Source organism: Anolis carolinensis, chromosome 2 (assembly GCF_035594765.1).
Source record: "Anolis carolinensis isolate JA03-04 chromosome 2, rAnoCar3.1.pri, whole genome shotgun sequence".
NCBI classification, from domain to species: domain Eukaryota; kingdom Metazoa; phylum Chordata; class Lepidosauria; order Squamata; family Dactyloidae; genus Anolis; species Anolis carolinensis.
Genome location: NC_085842.1, coordinates 216,756,767 through 216,778,892, shown reverse-complemented (window position 1 = coordinate 216,778,892; position 22,126 = coordinate 216,756,767). Strand labels below are relative to the sequence as shown.

The 22,126-nt window shown below is 40.1% G+C and overlaps 1 protein-coding gene across 2 annotated transcripts; it reads left to right on the top strand.

Annotated features, from left to right (window-relative positions):
• Positions 1–3,850: 3,850 nt before the first annotated feature.
• tmem139 (transmembrane protein 139) lies at positions 3,851–20,555 on the top strand. Of its 2 annotated transcripts, XM_008119268.3 has the most exons (3): positions 3,851–4,432; positions 13,088–13,399; positions 18,688–20,555. In XM_008119268.3, the coding sequence occupies exons 2-3, from the start codon at positions 13,152–13,154 to the stop codon at positions 19,100–19,102; spliced, it is 663 nt and encodes a 220-aa protein (XP_008117475.1). In that variant the 5' UTR covers positions 3,851–4,432; positions 13,088–13,151; the 3' UTR covers positions 19,103–20,555. The 2 variants fall into 2 exon arrangements, with proteins under 2 accessions (XP_008117475.1, XP_062827823.1); XM_062971753.1 differs by lacking the exon at positions 3,851–4,432 and having other exon boundaries at positions 12,966–13,399.
• The last annotated feature ends 1,571 nt before the right edge of the window (positions 20,556–22,126 follow it).

Sequence of the window (22,126 nt, the reverse complement as noted above, 5' to 3'; positions counted from 1 at the left end):
AGCAACAGTGTTATGCCTCTGCTTGTAGTCTGTCTGTGCGATCTTCTTGCAGCAGCTGAGGACGTGATCTATTGTTTCATTTGCTTCCTTGCAGAGTCTACATTTGGGATCTGTTGTCGACTTTTCAATTTTGGCTTTGATGGCATTGGTTCTAATGGCTTGTTCTTGGGCTGCCAGGATCAGGCCCTCTGTCTCCTTTTTCAAAGTTATTATTATTATTATTATTATTATTATTATTATTATTATTATTTGCAGTTTGAAGAAGGCAACCATATATAGTAAGCTGCTGACATTTGTGGGTTTAACATTTACGATTTTGATTAATACATTCTCTCTAGAAATCACTAAGTTCCCCAGTGCAACTTTATACTCAATTTCTATGAGAAACAGACTTCAGAATCATATTGGAGGATCTATAGATTCTTGAAGAGACCATATGTCTAGAAATCTGTAGGTTGTCCAGACCAATTCTATGGTCAAATTTTACAGATGACCATAACGTCAAGCTGGAGAACCTAGAGATTCCCAGAAAAGTGTTATTTGGTTAATAAAATAGTTGTTTTAATTATTTACAATTTTTTTTTTCATTTTCATGGAGGCCATATACCCTTAACCCTAGTGAACATGAGGGAGGGGGCACTGGTACTTATTTGCTACCAGACCTTAGTGTGAACCAAAAGACAAAAGGCAAGTCCTAAGGCATCCACTCCATAAGTAGCAAGTGATTCTGATTTTCACAAATGGAATGAAGGGCTTTGCTACTGGTCACTGACCAAACATGTTATAGAATCTATGGCATGGGCCAAGGGCACTGTCAAAGGCAGCCAAGCAAGTTCCTCCAGAAACCTGGTTGATAAAGATAAGAAAATATATTGTAGCTGTGGAAAGTGGCAAGGTGGAAAATTAATGAGTGACCCAGAAAAAAGGAAAGATGAAGGGTTGCTTAGAGATATAAACAGAGCTGTGTGCAGTAGACATTAGAAGAGATGAATGTACGTGCAGGTATGTGTTTAAAGCTGAGTTAGAAAAATAGCATAAGTCATGCTTAGAACTGATATAATATACAAATACATTAACATGCTTTAGATAACTGTATCAGTAAAATGGTGAGAAACTGTTATCAAAATTGGGGAGAGGTACTTATGCTGAGAATACATGACTCAGCTCTAAGGCTGCTTTGTCCTGGTGACTTCATCATTCACAACCTTTACCCATTACACCAAGTCTAGACTATGTGCCTTTGTAGTATAGAGAACACAATCTGAAAACTGGAAAGTTCCATGATATGAGTAGTTTCATAATATGAGTAGTTTCATAATATGAATAGTTTCATAATATTCACGAGATTCCTAATATGATAGTAAATCATAGAAAATGTCAAAGTTGGTCAGTCACATGGAGACTTGAACTAAATACAAATGACACTGCATAGTTTTCTAAATAGGATGGCATTCAATTTTCATCTAATAGCATTAGTTATCAAGCTATGCTACATAACTACAACACATAAATCCAGTTCCAGGAACTCCTCAGTTGTTGTTGTTGTTGTTGTTGTTGTTGTTGTTGTTGTTGTTTTGCTATGGGAGTAGTTTGGTCCCATTTACTTTTGGAAGCATAACCTTTTCAGCCCTTGATAGCAAACACCAGATTTACACTAAGGACATCATCACTTAGATGAGGACCAGGCTGTGGCGCAGCTGGTTAGTAGCCAGATGCAATAAATCACTACTAATCAAGAGGTCATGAGTTCGAACCAGCCCAGGTCAGAGTAAACTCCAGACCATTTAATAGTCTAGCTTTCTGTGGACCTATGCAGCCGAAAGACAGTTGCATCTGTCAAGTAGGAATTTAGGTGCTGCTTCTGCAGGGAGGCTAATTTAACTAATTTACGATGCCATAAAATCTCCAGCAGCGTGCGGAAGAGTGAGGAAGTATTCCATCAAGGACTCGGTGTCACAAGTGGACGGTGAAGCAGTAGCTCCCCCTGTGGCCGGAATCGAGCATACTGCCTACAGAGGAAAACTGCCCACACAGGAAAACCCATTTGACTTTTCCCTACAATCCTTTGAGGAGTGATCCTGGTTAGCATATACAGCACCAAATAAGGATTCTGGGAACATTCTTTTTTTTTTTGTTATGTCAATACACACAAGTAAGTAAAAAATTAAAGGTTTTCCCCTGACATTAAGTCTAGTCATATCCGACTTTGGGAGTTGGTGCTCATCTCCATTTCTAAGCCGAAGAGCCAACATTGTCCGTCGACACCTCCAATGTCATGTGGCCGGCATGACTGCATGGAGCACCGTTACATTTCCTTTTATTGTTACCTTCCCTCTGGAGCAGTACTTATTGATCTACTCACATTTGCATGTTTTCGAACTGCTAAATTGGCAGAAGCTGGGGCTAACAGCGGGAGTTCACACTGCTCCCCAAATTCGAACTGCCAACCATTTCGTCAGCAAATTCAGCAGCTCAGCAGTTTAACCTGCTGCACCGCCGGGGGCTCCACACATGAGTAAACACTGTAGAATAATTTGCTGCTGCTATTTTGTGCCTTCATGTCATTTCTGAGTTATTGGGATCCTAATGCAAACCTATCATGGGATTTTCTGGGATTTAGAGATCCACCCATGGTGACCCAGGCCTCTTCTACAAATCCATATAAAATTCAGATTTGCTTTGATTTGCGTAATAATAATAATAATAATAATAATAATAATAATAATAATAATAATAATACAGTAGAGTCTCACTTATCCAAGCCATTTTTGTAGTCAATGTTTTCAATATATCGTGATATTTTGATGCTAAATTTGTAAATACAGTAATTACAACATAACATTACTGCGTATTGAACTACTTTTCTGTCAAATTTGTTGTATAACATGATGTTTTGGTGCTTAATTTGTAAAATCATAACCTAATTTGATGTTTAATAGGCTTTTCCTTAATTCCTCTTTATTATCCAAGATATTCGCTTATCCAAGCTTCTGCCGGCCTGTTTAGCTTGGATAAGGGAGACTCTACTGTAATAATAATAATAAAACTTTATTTATATCCCACACCATTTCCTCAAGAGGACTCATGGTGGTTTCCAATATTTGTGCAAAACCAGTCAATTGTCCAAAACATCATACAACAACTTGAACATAGTAAAACATAATAAAACAACATCATAAGACAGAAACCAAAAACAGTTCTATTAAAATAGACAGTTCCAAAAACAGTTCTTTTATACAGCAGTGTAGACTCATATAATCCAGTTCAAAGCAGAGAATGTGGACTATCTGATTTGATAATATGGATTATACGACACTGTAGAAGGGGCTCCAATGGATTTTCATGGCCAAATAGAGAATTGATTAGTCTCCAGAGTTGTAGTTCAACAGTCAAAACAACGTACCATGGTCATTGTAAACTGATTAGTTTTATTTTACAGGATTTGCAATAGGAAGCCCCATCGTTTCCAGTCCTTGGGCTAAAAGAGACAAAAAGCCCAGCTAGTTATGGACAATCATTTTCAGCAGCTGTTTTCAAACTCTAAAAAAATGAGAATGTGCTTTGGGACATTTCCCAGAATTTTCAGCAATGGAAACTAATTCCGTGCCAGATAATGGTTAGGGACAGGGTCCCTTGAAGACAGAAATTTTGAAGAATACTGATGTACCTAACTGAAGCTGCCAACTTTGTGTGAAGACTTGAGAACAGGCAGCACATATAATTTATATGCACTCTCCTGTTTTTTGTTTGAGTAAGGTGTCGGTGACATTTTCAATCAGTAGCAATAGTTTTACAAGGAGAGCCAGCATCTACCCTCTTACATTTCCCCCTATGCGCTTTCCATAAACTACAGAGACACCGCCCCAGCCCTTGTCTTAGTGGTACAAAAGTCAGGGTGAAACTCGTACACGGCATGCAATGTAAGGAGGAAGAATGCATAGTGTATACCTCTATATGGATCATAAATTGTTTTATGAAAGGACCATGTGATCTGGGGCTGGGCATATGGCCCCACCCTGCGGAGGGGAAATGTCAGAAGGCTTTCTGTTAAAAAATGAGAAATCTTGGCCCTGGTAGGAAAAGAGGAGCAGGGACAGCAGATTACACACGCATTCGTATACACCGCCCTTTCTCCCAGTGAGCTTCCTGTTCCCTCGAGGTGGCTTGGCTGGGAAGAGAAAAGAGGAAAGCAAAACACAATCTACAGAGGAGGCAAAATCTACTACTGGAGTTTACTCTGCCTACACTTGCCTTTTTCTTCGTAGACTTGGGTAGGTTCCCTTAAAGGGCAAAGAGACAGGAAAGGTGAGACACTGTTGCCGTTTCCTGCCCTGCTGGGAACAGAAGCAAAGAAGATTGTGGACAGTTGCCTGGCAATGAAAACAAGCAGCAAGAGCTCATGGCTGGGGATGGTGTAGGACACTTTTGTCTGGTGAGTTCACATGGCTTTTGATGTGCCTTCTCTTTGGCAGGGAAAGAGACTATTCATGTTTGAACCCTGTGGCTGGATGTGTGCAAGGAAACTAGTATGTATAACAGGACAATTGAATAGAGGTTCAGTTCAACTACAGAATTGGTTTCCTTGTGACTGTTCCAATGTGCTTGCCGCATGCTCTCCTGTCCCACATAGCTGATGCTCTGAAGCCACACAACAATTCTGAGCATTGTGTTGCTATGAGCTTTCCGGGCTCTTTGGCCATGTTCCAGAAGCATTCTTTCCTGACGTTTTGCCCACTTCTGTGGCAGGCATCCTCAGAGGTTGTGACGTCTGTTGGAAACTAGGCAAGTGGGGTTTATATATCTGTGGAAAAGGCCAGGGTGGGAGAAAGAACTCTTGTCTGTTGGAGGCCAGTTTGAATGTTGCAGTTGGCCACCTTGATTAGCACCCTTGCAGCTTCAAAGCCTGGCTGCTTCCTGCCTTGGAGAATCCTTCGTTGGGAGGTGTTAGCTGGCCCTGATTGTTTCCTGTCTGGAAACAACCTGCATTTTCCTTCAGAAAATTAGTCCAACTTTATTTATTATTTATTTTATTATTTACAGCATTTATATTCCGCCCTTCTCACCCCGAAGGAGACTCAGGGCGGATCACATTGCACACATAAAGACAAGCATTCAATACCATAACATAGAACAGAGTCAGAGAAAAGACGCAGGCACGGGCTGGCCTCGAACTCATGACCTCTTGGTCAGAGTGATTTGTTGCAACTGGCTTGCTTTCCAGCCTGCACCACAGCCCGGCCTTTGGTGGATTTACCATTAGGTCTGCAGTATAATCCATGAACTAATTTCTGCATACATTGGACAGAAAAATAGCACCCCTGTTGCACCCAGATATTTTTTTTACAAAAAAAATTAACAGAATTTATAGGGAAACTTTTAAACATCACATGTAGGTATCGCCTTGTCATGCTTGTCTTTTCACATAAATCTTACAAAATACTTCCTGTAATATATATAGAAAAAACATTACGGCATTTAAATCACGAGAATCTGAGCAGCTGCAGAGAATATGCACATGCTTAATCCTTAGGTTGCAACAATCATGAATCATAAATGCAATCTACAGTATCTTAAAGGTCAACAAGTAAACCCTGTCTTTTAAATTTTAGTTTGCAACATCTATGATTTAAAATATTATTTTTATTATGGGTATATACCGTGTTTTAATCAGTAAAGATTTGGTAGTGTTTATGTGCATATATCATCTTACATTTAAAAACATTTAAAGATTTTTTTTAAGTGTTCCATTCTCAGGACAGTGAGTACAGCCCACATACTTTTCTTCATAGTATTGTGGAATAGATTAAGGTGACTAATAGAAAGTCACAGACTGTACAATGGATTCAATGACTGAGGCTGGATCTACACTGCCCTATAATCCAGTTCAGTGGTTCTCAACCTGTGGGTGCCCAGATGTTTTAACCTTCAACTCCCAGAAATCCCAACAGCTGGTAAACTGGCTGGGATTTCTGGGAGTTTTAGGCCAAAACACTTGGGGACCCACAGGTTGAGAACCAGTGATCCAGATGATCAAAGCAGACAATACAGATCATTTGCTTTGAACTGAATTATATGAGTCTAAACCAGGCGTGGGCAAACTTTGGCCCTCCAGGTGTTATGGAATTCAACTCCTACACCTGGAGGACCAAAGTTTGTACATGCCTGGTCTAGACTGCCATATAATCCATTTCAAAGCAGGTAATCTGCATTTTATATGACAGTGTAGATCAGGGGTCCCCAAACTTTTTAAGCAGGGGGCCAGTTCACAATCCTTCAGACCGTTGAAGGGCCGGACTATAGTTGACCACCGAGCAATAATAATTAATAATAATAATAATAATAATAATAATAATAATAATAATAATAATAACAGCAATAATAATAAAAAGAGGGTTGGAAGAGACCCTTTGGGCCATTGAGTCCAATCCCCTTCTGCCTTTGTGTACCGAAAGCACAAGCAAAGCACCCCTGACAGATGGCCACCCAGCCTCAATGTTAATAATAATAATAATAATTAATAAAGAGGCTTGGAAGAGACACCTTGGGCCATTAAATCCAACCCCTGTCTGCCTCTGTGCACCAAAAGCACAAGCAAAGCACCCCTGACAAATGGCCACCCAGCCTTAATGTCAATAATAATAATAATAATAATAATAGTAATAGTAATAGGGGTTGTAAGAGAAGAAGAGACCCCTTGGGTCATTTAGCCTAACCCACTTATGCCCTTGTGCCATGGGGGCCGGATAAATGGCTTCGATGGGCCGCATCCGGCCCCCGGGCCTTAGTTTGGGGACCCCTGGTGTAGATGGAGCCTGCAGTTGGATCTGCACTGCCATGTAATCCAGTTTCTGAATTTAGGTTATCTACTTTGAACTGGTTTATATGAGACTACACTGCCATATAATCCAATTCAAAGCAGATAATTTGGATTCAGAAATTGGATTATATTGCAGTGTAGATGGGGCATGAGAAGACTTCTAAATTTAGGCTCCCATTTAATAATCCAAAATTTCTATCATCCTTGTATATATATGGATCATAGGGATGCTTGCTTTCCCAGTTGAATTGTGTAGTCTCTGATATATGCACTACAATCATAGCAAGCTGCAGCCAAAGATACAACCAAAGATAATCTCAGATGGTTTTCCTACAGTCCATAAACCTGGTGAAAAAGCAGGTGTACTTAAAATGGAATCACCGCTGTCCAGTCTACCAGAAGATTTAATCAATAAAAACATTCAAAACTTCTTACTACAACATTTATCTCATTCATCTTCTTGGTTTCTAGGACTAGGACTTTGTTCAATGTCCAGCTAAATGGAGCCAATGAGTTGTGTATCCACAATGCAGAGCTATAGCAGTTTGACAGCACTTCAAGTGCCGGAGCTCCATCCTATGGAATAATGAGATTCGTAGTTTTGCAAGGTCTTTCACCTCCTCTGGCAAAGAGTGCTAATGCTTCAGCAAACTACAAGTACCAAGATTCTGTAAGATGGGTCTATGGTAGTTAATGTGGTATCAAATGATAATAATTCTACAGTGTGGATACACATAGTATTGGAGTTTGCCATGGACTTGGGAAATTCAGGTTCAAATCTGTTGAGTCAGAATGCCTAGTGGGTGACCTTGCCTGAGTTTGTTTCTTTCAGCCTGATTTGTCACTGGGTTGTTGAAAGGATAAAGGGAGGAGAGTTATATGCGTCATCTTGAGCTCACTGATGGGAAGGTTGGATACAAACGCACTGATACCTATATCTGCTATTGTAAACACTGCAACTTAGGAGACAAAGGCGTTTTACTGTACATGTAAGCAATCCTCTCACTTCTGCCCCATATGTATTATTATTATTATTATTATTATTATTATTATTATTATTATTATTATTACTGTTCCACTTTTAGGAGCCCCCGGTGGCACAGCAGTTTAAACTGCTGACCTGCTGAACTTGCTGACTGAAAGGTCGCTGGTTTGAATCCAGGGAGCGGGGTGAGCTCCCGCTGTTAGCCCTAGCTTCTGCCAACCTAACAGTTCGAAAACATGCAAATGTGAATAAATCAATAGGTATTGCTGCGGCGGGAAGGTAACGGTGCTCCGTGTAGTCATGCTGGCCACATGACCTTGGAGGTGTCTACGGACAACACCGGCTCTTCACCTTAGAAATGGAGATGAGCACCAACCCCCAGAGTTGGACACGACTAGACTTAATGTCAGGGCAAAACCTTTACTACCCCACTTTTTCTTTCCAGAAGGAGACTCAACGCAGCGACGAGTTTCCACATTTGGTTCCTTCCTCTTCCTTTTCTTGAGGTTTCACAACCAACATCTCTCTCTGACTCCACAGAGTGGAATTTTCCTGTGTTCTTGCTGTCAACAGAGCTAGGCTCAGGCACGCACAGACAGAGCTTGAGTTGTGTTTTTGTGCTGTTTTCTAAAGCATGTTATTATCATTATTGCGAAACAGCCAGGGAAAGTAACACTTCTTTTGTTTGGAATTCCTTGTGGCCCAAAAGAAGCAACGGTGAAGCGGCACCATGGATATGTTCACTTGACAACAGCTGTCTAAAACTCAAAGGGGCTGTGAGATGACACACAATCAGACAGTAGAGGGCCCAGGAGCTCCATTCCTTCCTTTGGTTTGTTATGTGAAAATGCTGCTGTGTGTATATGTGCATGCACACCATGCCTGAATTAGACAAAAGTTCACCCGGGAGAAGGAAACCAGTGAAATCAGAATAGGCTGGGTGGGCTGCTGAGCCTTTTTTTTCCTTTTGCTTTAATGAGTGTCTTTTGTTAGAAATGTAGAGTATAACTTTTGTACTTTCATTAAATTAATTATGGGCCAGAATTTAATTTCAATTAAATCTGCCAATTTCCGCAAGATGGAAACAACTGGATTTTCTTTTTAAGTTCAGTTTCAGGAATTTTTTTTTAATTTATTTACCCTATTTATATTCCATCCTTCCCACCTCGAAGGGGACTCAGAGCAATTACAATGCACATATACATGGCAAACATTCAATGCCATTATTAGACATACGACATATACAGACAGACAGTAGAAGCAATTTTAACATTTTCTAGCTTCCGGCTTCATGAGGGTATGTATGCTTGATTCCAGCCACAGGGGGAGCTGCCACTTCAACATCCACTGTAACACCGAGTCCTTTTTGATCATAGTACTTCCTCATTGCTCTTCACATGCTGGCAGTTTTATGGTGTCGTAAATTAAGTTAAGGAGCCCCGGTAGCGAAGTGTGTTAAAGCACTGAGCTGCTGAACTTGCAGACTGAAAGGTCTCAGGTTCAAACCCCGGGAGCAGTGTGAGCGGCCGCTGTTAGCTCCAGCTTCTGCCAACCTAGCAGTTCGAAAACATGCAAATGTGAGTAGATCAATAGGTACTGCTCCAACGGGAAGGTAACGGCGCTCCATGCAGTCATGCCAGCCACATGACCTTGGAGGTGTCTACGGACAACGCTGGCTCTTCGGCTTAGAAATGGAGATGAGCACCAACCCCCAGACATGACTGGACTTAACGTCAGGGGAAACCTTTTTTAAATTAAGTTAAATTAGCATCCCCACATTAAGCGGTACCTAAATTTTCTAGTCACAGCTGCAGCTGTTTTCGAGCTGCTTAGGTGAGTAGCAAGCTAGGCTATTAAATGGTCAGAAGCTTAATCCGACTCGGGCTTCGACCCAATGACCTTTTGGTAAGTAATGATTTATTGCTGCAGGGTACTAACCAGCTGCACTACAGCCTGGCCCATAAACCTGGGCCCCCTTCCACACAATTGAATAAAATCCCTCATTATTTGCTTTGAACTGGAATATATGGTGGTGTGGATTCAGATAACCCATTTCAAAGCAAATATTGTGGGATTTTCTCCCTTGATATTCCGGGTTATATGGCTGTGTGGAAGGGCCCTAAGAGATTTTTCTTACCCAAGCAAAACACTTTTAAATTAGATAAAATAAACATTAAAAATAGAACTCTAAATGACCAAGGTTTGAATCTTATTACATCATGTTTCCCCAAAATGTTTTCCCAAAAATAAGACCTACTCCGAAAATAAGAGCTATCATGATTTTTTAGCATTTCTGAAGATGCTCGAAATATAAACCCTATTTCAAAAATAAGTCCCAGATATAATTCATTTAAAACATCAATTTGGAAAAATGACTGCCCCTGAAAACAAGCTCTTAAGCATATTTTGGAGCAAAAATTAATATAAAACCCCATCTTATTTTTGGGGAAACAGTGTATATGATGTTGAGGTGTGTTATGACTTCTTTATTATCATAGGTGACCTTAAAAGCTACACGAGAGACAGACACAACATGTTTTACTTCATGTGCAGCACAGTTGTACCAAATGATTTCTGCCAGTATGGATGTTGTGACTGCGCCTTCGGGGATTATGGTTGATGGTGATGGGATTAGTAGAGGAAGAAAAAACCCTCATGATGAGGGTTCACTGGAGGAGTTGCGCAGAAAGCGACTTAGAGAGCTATATGGGGGATCTTCTGAGGAAGATTAAGATGGGGAGTTTGGGGAAATGGATGCTGAGGAACAGGTGGTGGCTGGGGAAGCGGGCACTGAATGGGCACAGCCACCGGAGATGTCTGGGAATTTGGGGCCTATGGATACTACGGAACCTGGGGTTTCTGCAGGAGCTGATCCCACTTGGGATGCTTGGAGAAGGTTCATGGGGCTAAGTGTGGGCAGGATGATTGGGACTTCGACGAATTGCTAGGTACTCTGGATCCACGAGCTCTAGCTGTGTGGAGTTCAGACTCTGAGTAGATTTGGGACACCTGGAGTTTGGGTGTGAGTGTTTGGCCACCCAGGAGGAAAGGGGAATAAAATGGGAATGTTTGGCCACTGCACTTTGCGTGTGGCAAGGTGTTGCTGAGGCGCCATTGGGATCTCTGTGTTTCCGTGAAGACTGGACTTGGACTGTGATTCGGATCTGCTGATACCATCTGGCTTGGCTCTCGCTGTGTCTTATCGTGGACCTGGTTTGGATGACTGCACCCTCTTCGGACTTTGGATTGAATTTGACCTGGCTTCTGTCTACGGCCTCTGACTGACGACTACTCCCGGCTTCTGACTACTGGTTTGCCTTTCGGAATTTGCTGCTGCCTCCTGACCTGACCTTGGATTTTCCTGACGACGGCTATTCATCATCCCTTTGAAGCTTTCAGCTTTATCTGCACCGTGGAAGCAGTTTACTGCTCTTCTAGTTTGTTTGTTTTCAAGCCAGTTTGCTGTTTTTCTTTTGGGAACTGTCCCTTTAAATCCGCAGAGCTGGCTGTCTGTTTTCAGAAACGGTTTGGAACCAAAAGAGGCTTTTGCACTTTCAGTTATACTCTGCAGCTTCTGGAAGGTTTCAAGCCTTCGTTTATTTTGCATATTTTCTTGCAGTCAACTCTATTTGTTTTCCAAAGCTGAATTGAAGCGTCTTTTAGTTTTTATTGAATGCCAGCATGGGAAAATAGCGTGACTTGTTTTTGAGTTATTTTTGTCCAAACTACTCTTGAAACACTGATAAGTGAAGTGTTTCAAGGATACTTTCTGTGTTTATGTTATTTTTGGCTTATCTTCGAAATAAACTCTGTTTTGTTTGTTAACTGGCGTCTGACTCTTGACAATGGAAGTGTCATTTTTGTTCAGTTTTTGTTATAATATACCAATATGATATCCTATTAAAATATACAATTATTATTTTCTAATTCTAGATGTACTTACTGTGTAGATGTAAATGTTCTTTACTATTTAGGATGGGAAGATCTTGAGCTCTTAAAATTAGAATATAAGTAAAGGGGAAACTGCTGGGATTTCTACTATGAATTCAACAACAGGTTCAATATAGATTGATGCCCCCTTCTATACTGCCATATAAAATCCAGACTATCTGCTTTGAACTGGATTATATGGCAGTATAGACTCGTTTAATCCAGTTCAAATCAGATAATGTGGATTATTTGATTTGATAATTTGGATTATTTGACAGTATAGATCCAGCCCAAAGCAGTTTCAATCCCTGGAGAGTTCAGCATGTTTATGTAATCTGACATCTTTTGTGCAGTGATATCATATATAAATGAGGCCCAACCCCCAAAAGCTTCAAAAACTCACTTAGTAAATGTCAACATGTGACTCTTTTGTAGAACTTTGCCTTAAATTTTATTTATCATGTCAGAATCGATCTGAGGGTACAGTTGTAATGTATTTTTTTAAAAAACCAATTGTGAGCCTTGCCACATGCACAATGAAAGACCTTCTTATAGCAACACCAGAGGCACTCCAAGTGGTCAGATATTGGTCAAAGGACATTTAGTATCATGCCAAGTTTTTAACTTTGTTTGTAGGTTTTTTTTGCCTTAAATAAAGGAATATTTATATTTCAAAATAATCTTGAAACATATTTATACCCTACTATTGCAAAAGGTCAGCGGTTCAAATCCAGGGAGCAGGATGAGCTCCTGCTGTTAGCCCCAGCTTATGCCAACCTAGCAGTTGGAAAACATGAGTAGATCAATAGGTACCGCTGTGACAGGAAGGTAACGGCGCTTCATGCAGTTATGCCGGTCACATGACCTAGGAGGTGTCTACGGACAACGCCGGCTCTTCGGCTTAGAAATGGAGATGAGCACCAACCCCCAGAGTCGGACACGACTGGACTTAATGTCAGGGGGAAACCTTTATCTATAGCAAGAGTATTTTTATTTTAATCATGTTACTTTTGGCAAATTGTCCTTTCTTTATTGGCGCAAGCAATTTCATGTCCTTCCAGATTTTGTTAGATTCTTGTAGTTGCAGTCCAGCAATATCTGGAAAATTCCTTGCACTGCAAAATTTTAAAAGAAAAGAAGCATGCAGCCAAGCATCAAGTCCACTGAGCCATAAAAATCTCATCCCTATTTCAGTTACCTACAATTTTAGATTTTGGACGATATTAGAATTCTGGATCAGGGATGTTCAACATATATTCATCATGTCATATAATTTATCATATGTTCGGTGTGTTTGGGTTCGATGCTTATGTGTGACTTCATTTGTGGTCCTTGCATTTCCATCTCTTTTACAGATGTCTGTGCACTACACTGTCCAGTCTCTTCTTGTTGGCTGCCATTATTACCAATCGCCTTGCCATGCTGTCAGCGACACACTGGAGGAGCCTCCGTCAAACATTGCTGGTGTTCTTCACTGTCACCCTTCTTATCGGAATAACTATGCTATCTGTATCCAATGATATTAACCCTGTGGGGTTTTTCTTCCTTGCAATCGGGGCCCTGTGTTTGCTGGGCTACCTCATTTCTGTGATAGTAGAGCAGTATATAAAGCATCAGAATCCAGCACAAGAAAACCACACAGTTCCAAGGAGATCGAGTCAAGCAGGGTGAGCAATTGCATTTCAATTTTCCTTCCTTCCTTCCTTCTTTCCTTCTTTCCTTCTTTCCTTCCTTCCTTCCTTCCTTCCTTCCTTCCTTCCTTCCTTCCTTCCTTCCTTCCTTCTTATAAATTAACTTCAAACCACAGGCTGGTAATCGACACAAACAACAAATAAGGTAAACAATGAGAAAAGGATTTTTAGATCAGAGTAACAGATCTATCAGGTGTGGTATTCCAACTCTACTACTGACCTGACTAGTTATTTTGGAACATTTACAAGTTGGACATGAAGGCAAAGGCCTATCAATACAGTTGGTTTTCAGAAATTACAGTTCATAGATATATTGCTTCTGAACATGGAGGGTCTATACGACTATAGTGGCTAACAGCCAATTATTTAGTCATTCTCCATTAGCTTGTCTTCTCTTTTTAATGATGACCTCATCTTCAGCCAGTGAATTCCATAATGCTTTCTATACGTATTCCAGGTGTAAAGTTGTATCCCCATTTTTAAAACAACCACGATTTTAAAAACCCTCTACACACAGTTAGCTCAGATATATATGAACGAAAACATAAAATTTCAAGGATGCGTGCTTCCTTCTCACCATATATGACATAATTTGCTTATCTTTGAAAAAACGAACTACAATTTGCAATTTCATTTACACTGGCATATAATGCATTCACCTTATCCTATAAACAAGAGCTAGCATAGTGCACTTCACTGATTTTGCTAGTTACTTTAACCCTATATTACATTATGGCAGGTACATTGTGTTTGGAATGGTTTACAGCAAACAGACAATTAAAACCCACAGAAGAAACTGGAAGCATCACAAAAGGTTCAAACATTGGTTATTAGCAAAAATAATTAATAAAAAGCCACATTTTGCCCACTTGTGGATTAATTCACAGTAAATTATTTATTTATTTATTTATTTATTTATTTATTTATTTATTTTATATACTGCTCTTCTCCCCCAGGGGGACCTGTGTCTTTAACTGTTATTAAAGTTTTATCTGCTCCCAAATATATTTCTTTCAGCCTTTCTGAAGGCTGCTTGCTCATATGTTGTCATGTGTTCAATACAGTAGGCCCCACATATTACACGAGGGATCCAATCCATAATACAATTATTATGTAGACTGGAACCATATTTTAGTGGAAATCATAGAATCATAGAGTTGGAAGAGTCCTCCTGGGCCATCCAGTCCAACCCCCTGCCAAGAAGCAGGAAAACCACATTCAAAGCACCCCCGACAGATGGCCATCCAGCCTCTGCTTAAAAGCTCCAAAGAAAAAGCCTCCACCACACTCTGGGGCAGAGAGTTCCACTGCTGAACAGCTCTCACTGTGAGGAAGTTCTTTCTAATGTTCAGGTGGAATCTCCCTTCCTGAAGCCGTTGTTCCGCGTCCTTGTCTCCATGGCAGCAGAAAACAAGCTTGCCCCCTCCTATGACTTCCCCTCACATATTATACGATCTTATACATATATTATATTATATATATTATACATATTATACATATATGGCCATCATGTCTCCTCTCAGCCTTCTCTTCTGCAAGCTAAACATATCCAGCTCTTTAAGCCGCTCCTCACAGAGCTTGTTCTCCAGACCCTTGATCATTCTAGTTGCCCTCCTTTGGACACTTTCCAGCTTGTCAACATCTCCCTTCAATTGCAGTGCCCAGAATTGGACACAGTATTCCAGGTGTGGTCTGACCTGGAATACCCCCAGAATAGAGGGGTAGCGTGACTTCCTTGGATCTAGACACTAGATTCCTATTTATGCAGCCCAAAATCCCATTGGCCTTTTTAGCTGCTGCGTCACATTATTGGCTCATGTTTAGCTAGTTGTCCATGAGGACTCCATGATCTTTTTCACACATACTGCCGTCAAGCCAGGCATCCCCCATTCTGTCTCTTTGCATTTCTTTTTTTTCTGGCTGAGTATCTAGCATTTGTCTCTGTTGAACTTCATTCTGTTAGTTTTCGCCCATCTCTCCAATCAGTTAAGATCGTTTTAAATTTTGCTCCTGTCTTATAGAAGCTTGCTTTGTGAAAACCTTTGTTAAAGCCATTCCTTTCCTCCAGAATGCTTGGACAAATTTACCATTAAAAAGTCCCATGTGGATTTTTTTAGCCCTTCTTCAGAGGCTACATAAAAACATGACTATAAAAGAACAACATAATTATATGATGAAACCTAACATTACATAAACATACATTTTTGTACATCTGGAACTTGTATGCACTGATTTCAAATCTGACTGCAGAAATTTCTGAAGCCGAGAATATTTTTCCATTTGTTGGACAAAATGAAACATGTGAACTAGACTTTCAAGGTTATTTCTGTGTTAGCAGGTAGTCAGATCAAAAAGGGAAAGTACATGATATTCAAAGAGGTATCTACGCAACTGGGTTCTAGGGGAAGAGTACAGTCAAAAAACAGTGAGGAAATTTACAGGATTGGGAGAAAAACAAGATTCTAAATGAGCCAAAAGAACCAAATATTTTAATATAAAAGCCCACTCTTTCCTTAAGACAATTTTCTCATCTTCCCTTCAATATTATTTATCTCTTCTATAGCCCAAAAATCTGAGGCATGTTCCAGGGTTATGGTATTCCTGAAATGACTTCCTAAGAGACCAGATGTTTTATGGTTTCTTATATTTGAAAGTTGTTCTATATTTCCAAGAGAACTTGGCATTTTCCCCACAAAACTTTAGAAACTTGCAATGTATAGCATTGTCAGACCCCTGGCAGCAGGGCACCAAGAACCATACATGGAGGCCAATCTCTTTCTAATATCTTTATTAAGGAAATGTATAAAAGTAATAAAAACAAGTGAAGAATATAGTTCAGAAGCAGACCTTTCAAATGAGGTCAAAAATAGTCCAAAAATGTATTGTCCAATAAATGATATTAGAGTTCAAAGTTTAAATCCAATACCGAAACACACACTATTGCCAAGCAATAGTGTGGGGAAATGCCAGAGGCTTAGGAGTCCAAGGTAGCTTGACAACAAGGCTGGAAATAATCTTGGTTCTTTAACAAGGTCCGTGACTAGGAACAAGGCAAACAGTGATTCTTGGAACAAGATCCGTGGTTAAAAGCAAGGCAAGGCAGTACTTGAATTCTTGATCCGGGAAGCAAGGAACTGGGGTTACGAAGTCCACACACGATCTCACTCCTGAAGCTGCTCTGTTGACTCCGCAAAGATTCTCCCGCGTCAGGCACCTATATTGGGGTCTCGTTTTCCCGCCAACAACCTCTTTCCCTAGAGAACGGGAAGCGAAACCCAACTTTGTCCAGATGCAAGACTCCTTAGAATTTCCCAAGGGAAGCAGGTCTAATCAGCCTGTTGTTTGGCAGCAATCCGTAAACTCCTGCGATTCTGTTCCCTCACTCCTCTGTCAGCACAATAGGACTCTCTCCTAGGGAACGGAGGCGAGGAATGTCCAAGGTCTGTTTTACTGAATTCTTGGGTACAAACATCAACATCCAGCAGGTGAAAAGACTCCGGCTCTTGTTGAACCGGCAAAAACCCCATGTTTTCGTCTTCATCTGCCACGATGGCACTTGGAACAGGACTACAAGGCCCATGAGGCATCACAAGCATAGAGGTTAAATCAATACATACAGGCTTTAGGCAATATGCAATAATTAAACTGATTTTTCATACGTATCATATAATTATCATCGAATTATGTTTTTATTGAATCCCCGAAGACAGCTATATATATCTAGACAGATAGAGACAAATAAGATCAGAGAGAGAAAGAAAATGCAAAATAGTCTGGGTTTTCTATATTGCTGGATCTACACTGCCATATAATCCAAGATATCAGAGCAAATAATCCAGATTATTTTATTTAAACTGGATTATCTGTGTCTATCATATAATCCATTCAAAGCAGATAATCTGTATTTTATATGGCAGTGTAGAAGGGGCCAGAGAGCACCAAAGTAGTTTGGATTTTCTCTACGGCTGGATCTACACTGCCATATACAGTAGAGTCTCACTTATGCAACATAAACGGGCCAGCAGAACGTTGGATAAGCGAATATGTTGGATAATAAGGAGGGATTAAGGAAAAGCCTATTAAACATCAAATTACGTTATAATTTTACAAATTAAGCACCAAAACATCGTGTTATACAACAAATTTGACAGAAAAAGTAGTTCAATATGCAGTAATGCTAAGTAGTAATTACTGTATTTATGAATTTAGCACCAAAATATCACAATGTATGGAAAACATTGACTACAAAAATGTGTTGGATAATCCAGAATGTTGGATAAGCGAGTGTTGGATAAGTGAGACTCTACTGTAATCCATGTTATCCTAGAAAATAATCCAAATTATCTGCTTTGAACTGGATTATCTGTGTCTATGCTGCTATACAATCCAGTTCAAAGCAGATAATCCGGATTTTATATGGCAGTGTCGATGGGGCCTAAAAAAAAGCAGCTAGCTATTGAGCTCTTGGAGATTTCTCTCTGAATTTTTCCTGAAGATTTTACTGTGTGCACTCCAAGTACAGTAGAGTCTCACTTATCCAAGCCTCTGGATAATCCAAGCCATTTTTGTAGTCAATGTTTGCAATATATCGTGATATTTTGGTGCTAAATTCGTAAATACAGTAATTACAGCATAACATTACTGTGTATTGAACTACTTTTTCTGTCAAATTTGTTGTATAACATGAAGTTTTGGTGCTTAATTTGTAAAATCATAACCTAATTTGATGTTTAATAGGCTTTTCCTTAATCCCTCTTTATTATCCAACATGTTCGCTTATCCAAGCTTCTGCCGGCCCGTTTAGTTTGGATAAGTGAGACTCTACTGTATTATCCCTTTTCCATAGCCAAAGAAGGATCTATTGCAACAGTATCTGGTCCTAATGAGTATCTGTTTATATTCTGTAGCAGTTCCAAACCAATAAATTGGACAGAATCAGTCTGATCTTTGGTTTAGAAAAGCATTCAGCTGTAGCTGGATTAGACTCAGGTCCCTTTTAAACTGTCATATAAAATCTAGATTTTCTGCTTTGAACTGGATTAGATGGCAGTTTGGACTCATATAATCCAGTTCAAAGATGATAATGTGGATTATCTTCTTCGATAATTTGAATTATATGGCAGTGTAGAAGGGGCCCTGAATGTGACTGTGGAGATCAGGTGGCAGAAAGGACACAATGAACTGTCTCTCATTGAAATGGAATGCTATTACAATGATCGGATTTAAACTCTGTCCCCTCACTTTTTCTTCTTTTTCACCTGTAGAAATAATGCAGCCTATGAGACACCAGCATATGAGGAAGTGGTGGCTACTGGCTACATCTCAGATGCAACACCAACGATCTGGACAATTACATCTACTCCTGGCACAACCCTGCCGGATCCCCCTCCCTACAGCGTGGTTATCGAGCCTCCTGTCCTCACCGAGACTGTGGTGGAGACAGTCCGTGTCTCGGTGGCACCAGGCACACGGCGTGCCTCAGAAGCAGACATGAACCCAAGGGTACGCCTAAGGCTGGTACTCCCCCCAAGACTGCAGCGGGTGTTCTCAGATAACCATGAACTCAAGGGGTCTGAAGAGCGCCTAGAACGGCTAGAGCCCCTCACGCCACCCCCTGCATATGAACATACCAATGGTGATGAAGTTTTTGAAGAGGAGTTCCAACCATCGAGGCTATGATGGAAAAAAAAAACTTGTAAATGACAATTGGCACAATGTCACTACAATACTGCCTTTGAATTCACAATTGGCCTTGCTGTTGCAGTTCATAGGTATTTGTGTTGCTTTGGGTGCCCTCCTTCTCTTTGTTTAAATGTCATGAGAAATGTACACATTTTAGACAAATAGTCATGACGGGATTCCCCCCCCCTCCCCCATTATCAGTGGAGAGGGTCAAGAGAGGGATCTTGTGACATTTTATTCCAACATTCTCAGACTGTCCTGCTCTTGCAGACTCAAAGGCTGCTTTGAAACTGTACTGGAGAAGGATGAGGACTGGTTGGCACATTTCCTCCCCTAAACGATAGTTCTTAGGAGCAGTCAAGAACACAAAATGCTGCCCTGTTTCAAACATAGAGAAATTATGTCACTTTTAAGGGAGTTGGAAAGTGATAATAAGAAGAATACCAATCGAAGACGAAAAAGCTTTGAATAAGCCTAACTTAAAATACTTTTTTAAATGTTTTAAAATGTGCTTTTTCAGGTATATGCAATGAGGAAAAAATTGAGTAAATAGTAAATCCATAGATGCATTTTGACCTGACTTTGAAATTTGCTGATTGAGATAATTCTGGGTTCTCTTGTTTATGCCTGCTATGTATCACCATTCCAAATATGTTCTGTTGCCAAAGTATATATTTTTTTTAGCCAGTTAAAAATGTTTCCTGAGTTTGTTCAGAAGTTTACTTCAAAATTTATCTAAACTTGAAAATCACCTTTCAAGAAGACAATCAATAGCTTTATTTATTAAATTACCATTATTGCAGACAGTGTAAACCAAGATGTATAATGCAAATAGAAATAGTTCCCTTCTCTGTCAGGAAGCAAGACTGATAAGTGAATACCAAGATGGTATATGGGGAGTATTCTTTGTTATGGAATATAATAAAGTGTAGAGCTATCTTTGAATGTCAAAGAGACACCAGGTACACCTTTAACATTTACAGGATATACTTTCATATACAGTAAAGTCTCACTTATCCAACATAAATGGGCCAGCAGAACGTTGGATAAGCGAATATGTTGGATAATAAGGAGAGATTAAGAAAAAGCCTATTAAACATCAAAATAGGTTATGATTTTACAAATTAAGCACCAAAACATCATGTTATACAACAAATTTGACAGAAAAAGTAGTTCATTATACATTAAAATTTGTTGTAATTACTGTATTTACAAATTTAGCACCAAAATATCACGATGTATTGAAAACATTGACTACAAAAATGGCTTGGATTATCCAGAGGCTTGGATAAGCGAGTGTCGGATAAGTGAGACTCTACTTTATATATATCTCCAAAACAAAACCTGTCTGTAGAAGTTGCCTGTCTCTGTTTGTTCTCATCCTCATACCCAGGAGGCTAACAATGCAACCACTGAAATGTTTACATGACAGAATATATATTTCAATATATTTTATGTTTTTCCCACCAACCAAGGTGGATGTGGCAAGAATTCTACTGCTTTATTAATATGACATACAGCCAATTCTGCATTCATTTCCAGGAACAGGACATCACAATGTTTTCTTCTGTAATTGGGGTGATATTCATAAAAGAACATGCAAACAGGAAGCCTGTCTCTCTCCCTCCCCTCTTCAAGGATCTTTGCCTTCAGATTTGTATTTTTGCCCAGCTCCACTTGACGGAATTGAAAGCAAAGCACCTCCTTGTGCAAAAATGATGTGTCATTCAGTGTTATAAGAAATCTGGGCCCTAACAGGAGCTGAGCATCTGCATGAACCAAAGTTTGTGTACACTGAACCATCAGAAAGCAATGGTGTCACAACCTCAGCCACAGACAATTTAGACTACTTCAGATTTCAAAATTCTGGATAAGGGATGCTCAACCTGTGTCCTCATAAAGCCACAATACTTCATCACTCACCATAATGACAATCACTTATCTTGTCTTATATTGTGCCAGCTCCAGTTCCATGTGGGGACATGAGAGAAGCCTCCCACAAGGATGGTAAAAACATGAAAAACATCCGGGCGTCCCCTGGGCAACGTCCTTTCAGACAGCCAATTCTCTCACACCAGAAGCGACTCAGGCTGCTCCTGACATGAACCCCCCCCCCAAAAAAAACCCTTCCCTCACTTCTATAAAGCACACCTCCTATGCTACACTTCCTATTTGTCTGAACACCCAGTACAAGCTCCTTACTTTTAAAATCCTCCATCATCTCCTCTACCACCCAAACCCACTCTTTTATGGCACCCAGAAGCCAAGAGCCTTCATTATTCAGCATAAGAGTTTCATAAGCGGAACTCTGCAGAGGTTGCCCATTCATTCCTTCAGGATTATTGTTTTACTGAAGAGCCCCCTGAACTGGATGGCTATTCTATGGGCACATCTACACTGGTCATTGAATGCAGTTTGAAGCAGCTTGACAGTGTTGTATTGTGATGAAAATCATGAAAACGTGCATCATTAAGGACTTTAAACTGTGATAACCAAAGTCAAGGGATACTCTGAAATAGAGCCCATCATGAGCATCAGAACACCTGAGTGTACACTACATCACATGGTGAAATTAATTAAAGGGTAAGTGATCTGCACATGTGGGGCAAAGATAAAAAACCCCACCTGGTATTCCCATGAGCATGAAGCTGTGGATCCTACACATTATAAAACCAATCTGAGACCAGCCTCTATATGCCATCCAGGCCTTGAACCAGTTCCAGAACTTCCCAACTATATAATAATCTGTATACGAAACTGCTTACTTTGCTGCCAGTTTCATACCAATCTAAATGGTCAGTGTAGATGTCTTCTATGATTGGCGAAGAGCAGATTAGAAAACCATTTGGTTACCAGTGTTTTCCTAAGCCAAGTACTGATTGTTTCTTCCAACAACATAATCCTTTGTACAATTGTATATGTCATTAACAGGCTGTTGTCCACAGCATATGAACATGCTATTCCAGCGCTAAGAGGCCCCTTCTACACTGCCATATAAAATCCAGATTATCTGATTTGAAC